We start from the raw sequence: 13,434 nt of genomic DNA on the forward strand, positions 1-13,434 counted from the left end.
GTTCTCCCTCCCCGCCATCTCCCCCGCTCCGACTATCCCCCGCCCTGCCCGCCTGACCCCCTTGGCCTCATCACGTCCCTCGCCTGCCCATCCTGTCCTTCTTCCCTTCGCCGTCTCTCTCTACCCATTCTTAGCCCACTGCCGCCCAGCTTACCACACCATCACCCCTCGGGCGATGCCCAACGCTCGTATCTTCCTTCTCTCCGTCCCGACCCCTTCCTCCGAGCCCCCAACCGCCCATCTCCCTTCGCCTCGCACGTGTCCCCTCCGGCTGTCTCCCTTCCGACCCCCCGCCCCCGCCTCACTCTCTCCCTCTTCTCGACGCGCCGACATCCGCAGCTCCCTCTGCACTCTTGCTACAGATCCCATTCGTACGATCTACATACATGTACACTACACTCTGCGTCTCCGCATCCAATCACATCCTCCTCTTTTCCTGATCCCGCCTGTTAACGTTCTGACCAGCCCTGTCCCAATCTGTCCTCATTGCCCCTCCAGATGCGATCACAACAGTCATCGGCTCCCGATCAAGCTCTGTCTAAATATGTGCACTACATACGCCGCCTGCTTGGACCGTATGAGTGTGAGCACAGTCCATCCGCTCAACATGCCATACCCGGCGCCCTCCCGCCCTCCCTCGCCTCCCAGATCCACCTGGCTTCTAGCCAACACGCGTATCTAACCGCGACCCCTCTTCGATCACTGCGTCCGCCCAGCTGGCTCCCAGCAACTCTGCGCCCGCAGCGTCCATCTAACTCCCAGGCCCTCATCATTAATTACCAAAAACGCACGACACGACACGGATCTAGTTCCTCTCCCGCCGACGCCCTCAGCCTCAGCCTCTCCGCGTTTGCGTTTGCGTTTTTGCTTTTGCGTCTCGCGCCACCCGTCCGTCTGCTTTCGTCCGCCTCGATCCAGCCCGCGTCCATCGAGAGAACGGCACAGAACGACTATCAGACGTACGACGTACGACTCGACTCCATCCGGCACCCTGGCTTCGAGCTTCGAGCTTCGCGCTGCGGGATGCGCCGCTGCTCGTCTCCAGCCCCGCCTCCAGTCAAACTATACGCGTACAAACACCCAATGTACGTCACGCGTCCTGTCCCTTGTCCCTCTCATGCTTGTCACAAGTACTGTGCACGTCTCGAGCTTGGGATGCCGGTTGCTGGAGCGCTCGAACCCCAGAGGGTTTGCACGACTCTACTAGTCCTGCCCTCCCGAGCCCTCAGGCCTCCACACTCCCTGGCAAGCCTACTCGTATCTCCGCGCGCCGCTTCTCTGCCCGAAAGGACTCGACTCGCTCGACCCGGCTCGCTCTCGCCGCCGCCACGCCGCCCCGGACGACTAGCACGCGTGTATATGTGTGAGCACTCTTCACAAGCTGTCCACTGGCAGCTGTCGACGCTCGGATCTTCAAATCTGTCTGGCTGGGTGTTGGCCTGCGTCACGGTATACCTACATCTGTGGTCCTCAGCCGCGCCCAATGGAGCTCGTCTCGAGTACACACGCACCTCTCCCTCCATGCGCTCCTTTCCTCGGAATCATCACGCGTACGCGTGTTACTAGTCGTTAATTCATTTGTGCCTGTCGCCCGCGACCGTCCACCGGGTCCACCAACGGTGCTCGAAGCACTAGCAATGGCACTCGAAATCAACCATCCACCATCCGCCATCCGCCCATCCGAAAGCTTCTCAGCTCACGTCACTCCGGCTGAGGCTTGAGCTTGAGGCCAGAGTTCTCGCACCTTCACGACAACTCAAAAAGCGATCAGGCACTCACTCCACACAACTCTCGGGCCTCGAGGCGTGCTCTTTCCGTCTTCGCGCTTCGAGCTTCGAGTTCCATTCCAACCCAATCCAATCCAATCCATCGCGCACAGATCGACCACATCTACGCATCCACACATCGCCATGGCCGTGTGCATCGATAGCACCGCTCTTCCTTCGCCCCTGCAAAAAAAAACCACCCAGACGCACGCGAAGCGAGAAGCACATACAGTGACACAGCACACGCAAAGATCGTCTGGCATTGCAATTGTGAGCAGCCTCCATTCCATACCCGCCCGTCCCGCTCACTCTGACACGATCAGCCCAACACAGCAAGTCCTTCCTTCCCCGCAGCACTCAGTAAACTTTCTCGCGAGCCCGCGCTCAAGCGCAAATTTCGTTCCCCCTCCCTGCCCCCCACCCCCCTTCCTTGCCTAACTCGCCCGTCGCCCGTCGCTAGCTCGCATGCACAACAGATTTCAAGACTCAAGTACTCAAGACCTCAAGACCCCCACTGGCGCGATCCGATCTACTCGCCGAACCCGCGAAGGCGGGAAAAGCCCCCACGGGCCTTGTTCCACATATATCGGTGCTTCCTCCGAGGTCCCCGCATATGTATGTACTCGTACGTATTGATTGTATCGTGCACAGTGCTGATCGCCTTCGAGTCAATGGACCACTGTGCTGGTGGCAGCTGGGACGCGATTAGATCATAGGAACCCGCTCGGCGTGAAACGTCCACTTTGTCCGTCGACGTATGGATGGATGGATGGATGGAGTCGGATTCTGCTTATCACATGGGATCGCGAGTCCGAGCTGTACGCCGTCCAAATACTGCAACTTCTTGTTGCAAATGACACCGACGCCGACGCCGACTCCCACCCCGGCAAGTCCCACTCCGCAGCGTGAATCTCCAATCTCCAACGGGCACTCCAATAGCATGGCAATTGCGATTGCGATTGCAAGCTTAGAGTGCACTTACTGTAGCTTGGGCCTTGAGCTTGAGGCGTTTGTGCGCCCGCGCCGTCTCTCGTCTCTCGACTCTCACGCTCGCACCTCGCCCCGCCCGTTCCCACCAGCAAGTGCTTCCCTCGCCCGACTCCGGACGCTTCTCCTTCTCCTCTTTCTGATGCCCGACGAGATCTCCTCCGGGGCACACGCCAGATCTCGTGTATGTAATTCATGTGCATTATGCATTATGCCAACACCCTTCTCCTTCCCCTTCTTCCCCCGGCCTTCCCCCGCGACCCGACGACGACGACCCCAGATCAGACATGACGGCATCCCAGCCCCAGGTCCCCGCCCCTCTCCGTCCAAGGTCCATACAGCAAGTACATACGCGTGATCATACATACATGGCGCTATTACTGTGCGACTCTCATGCCAGTGTCCGAGTCGCGTCGCGATGCCGCGGTGCTTCGCTCCATCATCCCACCCACTCACTGGTGGTACTGGACCACATACGAGTACGTCTAGTCCTTGAAGCTTCAAGTTCCGGCCTGTGCGATCTATCATCAACTTGAATGCAGCGATTCTCGGCGCTCACTGCGCCCTCTGACACCTCGCACCACGCTCTAGAGTCTAGCTTCTCTTCTCGACTCGGAGCGAGCGAGCTTCTTCCCCCGCGGCGTTCGGCGTTCCCTTGGACTATGAGGGCGGCGAGGCGGTGCGGCCCACTGGCAGGGTAGGTACATGCTGCCACTGCCACGTAAAATCTAAAATCGATATCAGCAAGTACGTCCTCACGCTCGTCCGGAATGGACCTCGCGACGCTGAGCGTACTTGACAGTTGACAGATGCACCGACATCCTTCGTCATTCCCCTGTACGCAACTTCAGGCTGCGCACGGCGACTCAAGCCGGCTCGACTCGGCGAAGCGAGGGAGGGAGGGGGGGAGGGCGTGCCTCACCGCAGCTATGACGCGCCTCCTAGGTCTTCTGCCAGCATCCGGCATCCAGCGTCGAGGGCCAAGGGCCAAGGGTCCCAGGAACGAGCCCCCGCAGTACGTACTACTCGAAGCACACAGTGCGTCCAAGGTTTGAGCGTAATTGACAGGACCCCCGGCGGCGCATTGCCGACAGCGAGACGGCGAGACGGCGAGACAGCGAAGGAGAAGGAGCAGGAGAAGGCGGACTTCAAGCTTCAAAGAAGGAGCGGGGTCCATGTCGGATCTACAGTACATCATACAGCTACTGTCTACAGCTTCCGAGCAAGTTCAAGTTGCACCCCGACGGCGGAATTGCGAGCCTCGTGCACTCAGCACTGGCGCGCCGGCTGCTCCTGCTGCGGCCGTCATAACACATAACACATAACACATGCCGGATGCTCACTGGCATCGTGATGGATGACGCACCGGCGGCGGCGGCAGATGACCGCGGGACGGACACTGGTGGCATGTGCTGTCTGTCGCAAGGTGTTGCAGTAAGTACCGTGGATTATCCAGCGCAGGATGCAGTTCGTTGACCGTCCCCCGCCCGCCCGCCCCGCATGTCACTGTAGGAATAGTCCGTCTCTGGCCGTGGACCTGTCACTGGCAAAATGTCAACTGTGGAACGTGCGCGTGAACCTACACTCCCGGGCGTACGTCATCTGGTGTGTTCCGTCTCCGTCCTCGAGGTGTGCCCGCTTAGACTGGTGCTAGTGCCAGTGCTGCGTCTCACCGACCAACTAACTCTCCGGACTGTGCACGCAGGCTCGACTCTCGCGGACGCTCCCGGGCCCTCGACGCACTCCCACCTCGTCTGGTCGCGACTCGACTCCCGGCGGAAACTCTGAAGTCAATCACCCCGGCAACTTTGCGTCGAGCCGTGAGCCTAGTCGTGCACGGACCCTGTGTGCACAAGTGCACGACGTCGGCAAGCAGTGCAGACCACAACGCTCTCTCGGCTACCACTCAAGAGTCGAGGCTTCTGGCTTCCTTACAATAACCCTCGCAGCTGACGGCCACGCGCCCGCGCCGGTCACGTACACGTCCTCCTCTTCGGCTATAGTACTCGCCCCACATGTATATGAGGCTTGAGCTTGGATCCCTCTGGCCGGATTCCGTGCGTCGTCCGAACAGCGGCCTCTTCTCCTCACCTCACCTCACCTCACCTCACCTCACCTCACCTGGACCTCAAGCTCAAGGCGTTAATCCTTTTTCGCAATCCGTGTTCGCCAAGACCCTGACGTCAAGGGTCAATATATCGAACGTTCAAGGAAAAGGTCTCCAGCTTAGTGCCCTTGGACCCTGCACACTTGTTGCAGTCCCGACTCCCGCATGTGAGTCGTTGTTGGTTGTGAGTCGATCAAATATCGTACTTTCTGCATATATTGCACCCAGACCCTCCTAGCTCGGCAGTTGCTGCGGTAACCACTCCGCCCGCGTTCAATCAGCTTCAGCTTCAGCCGCGGTCTGGATTCTTGACTCTGGACTCTGGACCCTGCCAGTGCGTTGCTGCGTCCCGCCGCGCACGCACGGACTCCTCGAATCGGAGAGGACCGTACTCACTCCTCAGCGTACATGCGCCCCCAAGGCTCTCGGCAAGGGTCGAACCCGACGCGCGCATCTTTGTCTTGCGATAAAGTTGTCGTCCAGGCTGCAAGATTCATCACGTTCCTCAATGGGTTGCCCCGCTCTACGTCCGACTCGTTCTCTCTAGAATGCTGCACCGCAGTGCGGCCCAGTGTGCTAGCAGCCATACTCATTCCGGCAACTAACAACTAACAGCACGACCCTCGACGGGCCGCGACTTATGGCTACGTCACAGAATTCGTTCTCACGAGCTCTGCATGTTCATGCCGTACGTCTACTCCGGGGGTCTCCAATTCATCTTCCAGTACGCGGCGCCAACTCCCGAGTCCCATGCGCTGCTCCGATCGGCAACTCGTCTCGTCTTCAACGTCAACCCCTAGATGCCAGCTCGTTGGCCAGTTTCAGTGTTCTGGACTCGTCGACCGCTGCGACCTCGCTCAAAGCTACATGCCGACGTCTGGAGTTGACCGCGTCCGCGCGCGGTGACGGCAACGGCATTCCCAGTTGCACCTCGGTTACCAAGCGCTCTCGGCGTCGCGGCGGTCAAACTTTGTCTCGCACTGCGCTGCGGGTCTGGCCGTCGCATGGACATGAAACGCTTACGGCCTTCCAGAGCTTACTGTGGTGGCGCCGCGGGTGTGGGACTCAGCGACTCGGACATCTCTTCTCTGTCATCTGTCAACGCCTTGTATTCCTCTCGCTTCGCCATTCACCGGCAGCCAGCTGACGTCCTTGCCAACTCGAAGAAGTTCCCCAGTCCCAGGTACATACGCAGTAAGTAGTACTATTAGTACTCCCGTTGGCTTCTTCGAGACATCTCCTCAGCACAGATGTGAGTAATTGTCGCCTCCGCACCTCCGCCGTGGGGGTGATATTCTTCAAGATGGGGGGATTCGCCCGACGCCGATTGAATGGCAGTACTAGTGATAGGATTTGCAGCGAGCGTTGATCCCAGCACCGCATTCGACGTCTCCCCCGCTCGGGTCCTCGCTCTCTCCGCCTCCGCCTGTTGCGACGCCACGACGCCGTCGCCGTCGCTCGTCGTGGGAGCCACCGCATCCGGTTTCGTACAACGGCCTCGTCCCTGGCCCGTGCCCTCGAGCTCGACGCTCGTCACCTTGAACAAGGACGACTCTGAGGCTGTGCACGTCTCCTACGATCATTCTCCGGGCCTCTCGGCATCCATTGAGTCTGACCCTCGGATAAGGGGAGACGGGGCCTCTCTCGAACCACTCCTCGGAGCCTGCAGTGGAGACCCGGATCGTGCCCGTCCGTCGACACGGCTTACACCTGGCATGGGACCACCCGCGACCGCCAGGCGCGCCGACGCACCAGCAGACCCGCCCCGTGCTCTGCATCCTCACACCCTCCGTGCGTGCGCCCTCAGCTGGCAGACTCGCGTACTTCCGAGTCGCAAGGGTTGCGATTGTTGCAAGTCGTCGAAGTGCTCAGCGCTCAGCGCTCAGCGGTGTCCATATCGAGAGCCTGCGCCCGGATCTGGAGGAGTTCCGCCGCGTCGGGACTAGAGGCACTCGGATGGGTGCGCATCAGATCAGAGATGCCATCTCGCGCTGCCATCTCAACAGCCTGCGAAATCGCGATCGCGATTCTGGTCTCCCCGTCTCCCGGGACCCGCCGTCATGCCGACCTGCGCTCTGCGTTGCATGTGGTGATCGGCCGCGTACCTGCGCTAGGATTGACTGCCGTGCAAGCGCAAGGGCGGGCCAGATCTCCTCGAGGCCGCGGGTGCTGGTAAGGGACCCGCAGGGCGGAAGACTTGGGTGCGGTGCAGTGCTTGTAGTTATTCCTGCTGTCGCGATGTTTCGCAAGCCTTGGTACGTTGTCGACTTTGTTGCCGTCTCGCTAAGAGGGACTCTGATACTCAAGTCTTTACTCACAGGATGCCCGTCATGCGCCCTCGCTCTCTTTCGAGTCCGACGGTTCTGTTGTCGTAATGGGCGGCATCTCATCCACAAGCCTGCACAGCTCGCTGGAGCTATCTTCATTAAACCTCGACTAACTGTATCACGGGTCTAGCGGACGGCGGGGCGGGCCCGGTATGGCGCAAGTACACTCACCATCAGGTATACGTAGACTATGTAGTACGACCGAACGCAAATCAAAACGCTCTGATTGCTTCATCTTCCTCGCGGTGGCCGAGGTCGAGTCGACATATCTGACCCGGTCAACGGCGAATACTTACGCCCCAAAGATAGATGAAACTCGGTATGTACTACATTGCAGATGGATTGACGTATCGCGGTACGCTACGAGATAGCGCAAACACTTACGACGATCGCACAATTGAAGTGACAGGTGACAAGTCCGCGCCTGGAGGGATCTTCCGGCGTACAGGAAAAGCCTCTTCGAAGCCTCGTGCGATTCTGAAGACTCGCGGTCAGTCGCCTCTTGATGCCTGCACAGCGGTTCACACGTATCTACCGTTCCATCCGATTCCCTAGCTTCCGCGGAAACGTCCTGTCGAAGCGTTCCAGATAAGGAGTCCAGGAGCACGTCCCAGTCGTGATACGCGCGTCAAAGATACGACAGGTGCTGAAGATTGAGCTGCTTTATGAACTTTGAGGCGAAGACGTCGCAGATACATGTGAAAGTGTACGTATGTACCGTACGTTCACGCCTCGCACCTCGGCTACGATCCTGATTGACCTGGGTGTCCAGCTGTCAGCAGGTGCAAGGATGGAATTAAATGAAGATCGGCCGGAGATCCGCCACTTGCATCCGGACAACTTGGTGATATGCTGCGGTTACCATATGTACATAGAGCACATACGCGGCGGAACAGATTGAAGGACGGTTCAACTTACCTAGGACAATCATCGGATCTGCAGTTTGATTACCGGCCAGGTCCTAGATCGCAGACTTCAGCCGCTATGTAGCCACGGTAGCGATGTGTACACTGCCTTACGACCACAGTCCGAAGTTGAAGCTGAAGCAGGTTCGATTTCGAGGAGCATGGAGCAGGTCAGAGTGCCAAAAATCTCGTCGTGTAGCGTTGCCATGTCTTGCATATTCTACAGACGGTGAGCCAGCCTAGATTCTCTGGATACAGTGACCAATTAGTATACAACAGACTCGAAACAGCAGATCGCAACTTTATCCAGACTCACCGCGTTTAGCGACTAATATCTGATATCGACCAGCAAGTAGAGACGGACTTGTCAATCGCCATCCGAGAGAGAGAGGGACGAGGAGAGCATTTACACGTTCGCGGTCCTTCGTTGTCTTCACCGCGGTCGCGGCCCCAGGCATGTCCGAGAAGTCCAATAGTCTCGCATCCATCTTTGTCGGACGTCTCCCGGAGGCCACAATGAGTTGAATCCAAATCAACCGCCTCGGCGAGTGCTGACAGACGACACGCAAGTACCAATGGTCGGGGGGAAGGGCGTAGGCGCGACTTCGGAGCCTCGTGCTCGCTCTTGATGGCGTCGACGTCGATGGGATGGTCCGCGGTAGATATATCTGATCTGTAAGAGGTCCAGCAAGACTATAATACGAGACCACTTCGCTAGGTATCTCAGGGAGTCCACAGTATTAGCCAGCGAGTAGTATCGCAAGCGTAGCCTGCTTGCACCATGGATTCGGGGCCGGCCGTCTCTAGAGTGACCTGGTTGCGAGCGGACATATTTGCGCCTTCGTGATAGAGAGACTTGCACGTCGCCATCATTGTCGCTGTGGCGAGAGAGTCCGCCAGTGTGAGTACGTCGGACGTGGTTGGGTGTCATGGTGCAACCCTGCGGCCGCCAGACGATGTGTAGAAGGCTGATAATGGTTGTTTATTACAGTTCTACAAATAGAGTAAGTCTTCGATAAGTAATGGTACTTACAAGATCTGAAGCAAACGGCGCTTGCGGCTTCACGCATCTTGGCAGACGACTCGAGTCTCTTCACTGCTCATGCACGCACACCCATTCTTGCTGCATTGCGCTCAACCGCGACGGGCCCGTAGGTGACGGAGGCACCTCTTGTCGCCACGCTACAGCCACTGTAACTTTGCGCCAACCCGAAGTACGGTTCTCCAGCAATCTATCGGCCCTGCAACGCGCCACTGTAACCCTTGGCTTCGACCACATTGTAACGGACTGTGGTACGACCACGCTTCGGGAGGGAGAGGAGGTTTGAGACTGGAGACTCGCGAGGTGGACGTGTACAAACGACAGGAAGGCCGGGAGATGCACGCACGCGTCGTATTCACATCGACATGGCCGAAGGTGCGCTCTGCATGTTCCGTGGCATTTTGCGCTCTTTGCAATGACTTCGTACTACGCAGTCTAGACATGCTCAAAGTCATGGTAACCTGCATCGCCGTTGTACCATGGACCTCGTTGATATGTACATGTACGTGGTCCTAACGCCCGCCGGTCGATCCCCTACGTACTTCTACCACCCACTCAACATGGCCTAGTCAGAAGTGCGCTGATAGTGTATACTCCTTGCGGCATGCGTTCTCTATATCTTGCGCAGGCGGCCTCGCTTGAACCTACACTGCTGACTCATGTTGTGACACCCATTCTCTGAATACGATTTCCTTCAGTACTCGATGATAGTAGCCTTCGTCTTGCGATGCTGGGGCAATTCTGATTCTCTTCCGTCAAGAAATTTCAGTGCAGTCGCAATCGCCGCTAGGATCTGCGATGCCCCGGTGATTCTCAGGGATGCGTGCGCCGTGAGCAGAGTGCGGTCCATAGTGCGGCATCTCCCGAGCAGCCCTACCTCCGACCACCACCATCCTCTATCCTCTTCCTCGTCATCGCGTTAAGCAATCTGCGAAGGCCCGGTACGTTATTCGCCTGAAATTGACTACCTATCTCATGATGGCAAACGGTTCCCTGTCCGGCTTACTTTACCGCAGTTCGTCCCAACGTTGCGCGGAGTGACAGTAGGTGAGGATATAATCATGCGTAACATCGCTGCTTGTGCTGACAAGCTTGAATTGTGGGCATTGTTCTGAATGAAACGTGTAGAATACTGCTGTCACGCTCGCCATTCTCGTCGCCAGTTGTGCCGACCTTAATAGTTCTCGCTGTAGGTCAGTGGTACCCCATCCTATCGATCTTATGGCTTTTACGCTGATACCGTTGCTTTCAGATGATGGGATATCCCGAGAGATGACCTCTCCACGCCTCAATTGGGATGTTCTGCGCGAAATCGCACGTTGCGCAGATCGCGCTACATGCACGTCGCTCATCCTAACGTGCCGATTCTTCTATCATGAAGCCGCGAAAACAATTCTGTTCGAGCCCGTCCTCCTGCACAACGAGGATCACGTCTCCAAGTTTCTTCGGTTCGTTCAAGCTGACGACAACTCTCGCTACACATACGTGCGGGACGTCTCCTTCGATTTCTACGAGCTCCCTCCTCAACTCTTGGACTCTCTAGTTCGTAGCATGGCTCACATGACGCGACTGGAGCGCATGTATCTCGGAATGGGGGAGCGCTTTCTCAACATATTCCCTGTGTTAGCAGATGCAATTGCGAGGTTGACGAGTCTCCGTCGCTTGGCCATCAATTATGCCGGCGATCTCACCTGCGCGTTCCTCAATTCCTTGCAGTCAGGCCTTGTCTCCGTCACGCTCACCTGGATATGGCGCTTTGAACATGAGATTGATCCCCATCTCCTGAACAACCAACACCCTGCGTTTCTTCTCGCCAGATGTGCATCGACTCTCGAGGAGCTCATCTACAAGAACTGGCTCACAAGCTCGGAAGTGCCGGTCTTCAACCATTCATATCCGAAGCTACGCACTCTCGAGATGTACTGTGACGATGAGTTCCCACTCGTCGTGTCGTACATCCGAGCATTTCCAAACCTAAGGCGACTCCGGGTCGAGACACTTCACTCAGAGAGCGACTCTGAGGTAGTCCAGGCGTCCGTAACAGAACGACTGACCCGACACCGCGAACGCAACATCAGCTCGCAGCTGGATCCCCACGGGCCTGGGACCTGGAAGCATCTCGAAGAGTTCTGCGGATTCTTAGTGGATCTCTACGTCCTCGGACTCGCGAGCCGCATCTCGAGTGTCACATTCCTCGACGACCTCGGAGGCGCTCATCACCTCGACTTCTTATCCGCTGTCCTCTCTTACGCGCAGCCGCTCCATCTGGAGATTCATGGCAGAAGTAGGCTCTTGGCCCGCCCTACGCTCAACCTTACCACAATCCTTCGCCAGTCCGGGGCAGCCCGCCTGGAGAGTCTCGACATTGCGATCAGATTGTTAGAGAAGGATGGGACACTCGACATCATATCACACCTGGTGTGTGGACCGTTCGTTTACTGATAACATGGTGCAAACCTTGCTGACTATATTTGCCGCCGTCCACAGCATGCCCTTGCGTCGTCTCTCTCGCAGCTACCGAGTCTGCGGAGGCTGAGATTGATCGTAACCTCAGCTATGTACCCTCGGACCCTCACGCTCCCGCCTCTTGCTCCCGTAGAGGTGATGCTGGAGTCCTTCGATGTCGATGCGTTTGTGCGTGCCCTGGGCGAAGCTACGCCATCCCTTCGCGACGCTATCGTCGAGGTTGTTGGGCCCCGCGGTAAGGATCGTAGGCGGCAAGGGGTGATTGCCAAGACGAACGTCGAAGTTGCGCGCACGGACGTGTTCCCTGGATGATGAGAATGGACGCTGCGCAGTGAGCATTTGATGTATGCGTCGGACTCCTCGTTTTCGGCAGCTCATCTCCCCCTACCCTTTCCTCCCTCTCATCAGTTTACTCGCGCACGCTGTCCTTGCTCTGGCAGTCCTCTCCCCATTCGCTGCTGCAGACCAAAAACGATGCGCGCCACGCTGGACGTAGAAGCGGCGGAGTACGGGAGCGTGGAGGGGTACGTGAAGCAGTACACGTACCTGACGGAAGAGGACTTGACTCGGATTTGGGCGAACTTGCTTGTTCCGTCAAAGTCTGTATACCAAATGATGCTTTCCAGCTTCAGAACGCTGATAGTATTGAAAACAGCCCCTGTTGAGGGAACCCGGCTTGGTGAGTCGTCTGCGTACTCAGTGCACATATCCTCCTCGTTCTCGTTAGCTCTCTGTTGGATATACAGTAGGGCGTATCCTGTATCGCGTACAGTAGGATGTATTCTGTATCGTGTATTGATTCGGAGTCGCGTAAGGTGCGGTGCGGGCAAGTACTGCCAGTGCTCTCTTGAGTCTCGTGAGTCTTGTGCGCTCAAGCGCGAACCTTAACTTCAAGCTTCTCAAGGTCAGCGACGAGCATTGCTAAGTGCCTTGCGATCCGGCGACAGCGTCTCTAGGATCGGTAGACGTGGGCATGTACGATCAAAGCAGGGAATGAGAAGCAGGATGGAAGAGAGACGTCGCGTGAGTCCTGTAGAGTGCATGATTGAGTCGCTCGCCGCTGTCCGTTTCCGCCCTGACTCGCTACGTACCACGGTTGCAGTGTTCTCTTGTGCACTGTGCTTGATGCGGACGCAAGCTTTGCGCGCGACCCCTGGGCACCCGTGAAGAATGGCGATTGCTTTAGAGAAGAGGGCGATCCCGCTAGTCGCGCCGTGAGTGAATGAGCGAGCGCAGGATCGCGCCCAGCGGTCGCTCTTTCGCGTCCTCGTGCCCGCGCGGACGCGCGAGCGCGAGCAATGTGCTCGGACTCGCGTCTCCTTACCGACAGGACATACAGAAGGATAAGGCGATCACTCAAAAGTGCGTGTCGTGTGTTCCCTGCTTCTTTCTACGCGGAACGTCCTTCCTCTGCGGCGCTGGTTTGCAGAGACGCAAGAACGCGCACGTCTGCATGCAGAAGACTTATGGATTCGGAAGAAGAAGATGAGCTTCGAAGGACGGGGTGCGCGCCGAGCCCGAGCGCGACGCTAAGCCCGAGTGGGCGACTTGGACCTGGGGACCGCGCGCGAGAGTTCCCGATCCTGCCTCCCTGCCTCGAGGTTGATGGGAGCAGCATTCGCGACTTGCTCTCTGCTCTCTGCTCGGGGTCCTCGGGCGGAAGGCGATGGGAGAAGGGGTCACTTGACCGGGAGAGACGGCACTGGGGTCGTCATGTGGGAGCGATCTGCCACCGTCCGCTGCGCTGGAGGCTTCATCCTGCCGTCGATGGGACGGTGGGACGTTGGAGGCTCGGAGGGAGAAGCGCCCCGGAGGATGGGAAGGTGCAGATTGA

At 57.7% G+C, this 13,434-nt stretch overlaps 7 protein-coding genes across 7 annotated transcripts; all 7 read left to right on the plus strand.

Annotated features, from left to right (window-relative positions):
• Positions 1–31: 31 nt before the first annotated feature.
• On the plus strand, positions 32–1,661 carry L226DRAFT_173617 (uncharacterized protein). Its single transcript, XM_067672644.1, has one exon. The coding sequence runs from the start codon at positions 499–501 to the stop codon at positions 1,564–1,566; it is 1,068 nt and encodes a 355-aa protein (XP_067531958.1). The 5' UTR covers positions 32–498; the 3' UTR covers positions 1,567–1,661.
• Positions 1,662–2,276: 615 nt separating this feature from the next.
• L226DRAFT_173868 (uncharacterized protein) lies at positions 2,277–3,337 on the plus strand. The gene is made up of 2 exons (XM_067672647.1): positions 2,277–2,381; positions 2,435–3,337. Exon 2 carries the CDS (start codon positions 2,524–2,526, stop codon positions 3,109–3,111), a length of 588 nt encoding a protein of 195 aa, XP_067531959.1. The 5' UTR covers positions 2,277–2,381; positions 2,435–2,523; the 3' UTR covers positions 3,112–3,337.
• L226DRAFT_173755 (uncharacterized protein) lies at positions 3,153–4,134 on the plus strand. The gene is made up of 3 exons (XM_067672645.1): positions 3,153–3,500; positions 3,556–3,768; positions 3,822–4,134. The coding sequence occupies exons 2-3, from the start codon at positions 3,563–3,565 to the stop codon at positions 4,069–4,071; spliced, it is 456 nt and encodes a 151-aa protein (XP_067531960.1). The 5' UTR covers positions 3,153–3,500; positions 3,556–3,562; the 3' UTR covers positions 4,072–4,134.
• Positions 4,135–5,415: 1,281 nt separating this feature from the next.
• L226DRAFT_173919 (uncharacterized protein) lies at positions 5,416–6,081 on the plus strand. The gene has a single exon (XM_067672649.1). It carries the CDS (start codon positions 5,501–5,503, stop codon positions 6,005–6,007), a length of 507 nt encoding a protein of 168 aa, XP_067531961.1. The 5' UTR covers positions 5,416–5,500; the 3' UTR covers positions 6,008–6,081.
• Positions 6,007–6,862, plus strand: L226DRAFT_173788 (uncharacterized protein). The gene is made up of 2 exons (XM_067672646.1): positions 6,007–6,054; positions 6,106–6,862. Exon 2 carries the CDS (start codon positions 6,192–6,194, stop codon positions 6,804–6,806), a length of 615 nt encoding a protein of 204 aa, XP_067531962.1. The 5' UTR covers positions 6,007–6,054; positions 6,106–6,191; the 3' UTR covers positions 6,807–6,862.
• Positions 6,779–7,411, plus strand: L226DRAFT_173885 (uncharacterized protein). The gene is made up of 2 exons (XM_067672648.1): positions 6,779–7,115; positions 7,181–7,411. Exons 1-2 carry the CDS (start codon positions 6,817–6,819, stop codon positions 7,233–7,235), a joined length of 354 nt encoding a protein of 117 aa, XP_067531963.1. The 5' UTR covers positions 6,779–6,816; the 3' UTR covers positions 7,236–7,411.
• A 2,995-nt stretch (positions 7,412–10,406) lies between these two features.
• On the plus strand, positions 10,407–11,912 carry L226DRAFT_573878 (uncharacterized protein; the record flags this gene model as incomplete). The annotated part of the gene is made up of 2 exons (XM_067684938.1): positions 10,407–11,552; positions 11,622–11,912. 2 exons carry the CDS (start codon positions 10,407–10,409, stop codon positions 11,910–11,912), a joined length of 1,437 nt encoding a protein of 478 aa, XP_067531964.1.
• Between the last annotated feature and the right edge of the window lie 1,522 nt (positions 11,913–13,434).

The sequence above is a fragment of the Lentinus tigrinus genome (genome assembly GCF_003813185.1).
Source record: "Lentinus tigrinus ALCF2SS1-7 unplaced genomic scaffold L226scaffold_29, whole genome shotgun sequence".
NCBI classification, from domain to species: Eukaryota; Fungi; Basidiomycota; class Agaricomycetes; order Polyporales; family Polyporaceae; genus Lentinus; species Lentinus tigrinus.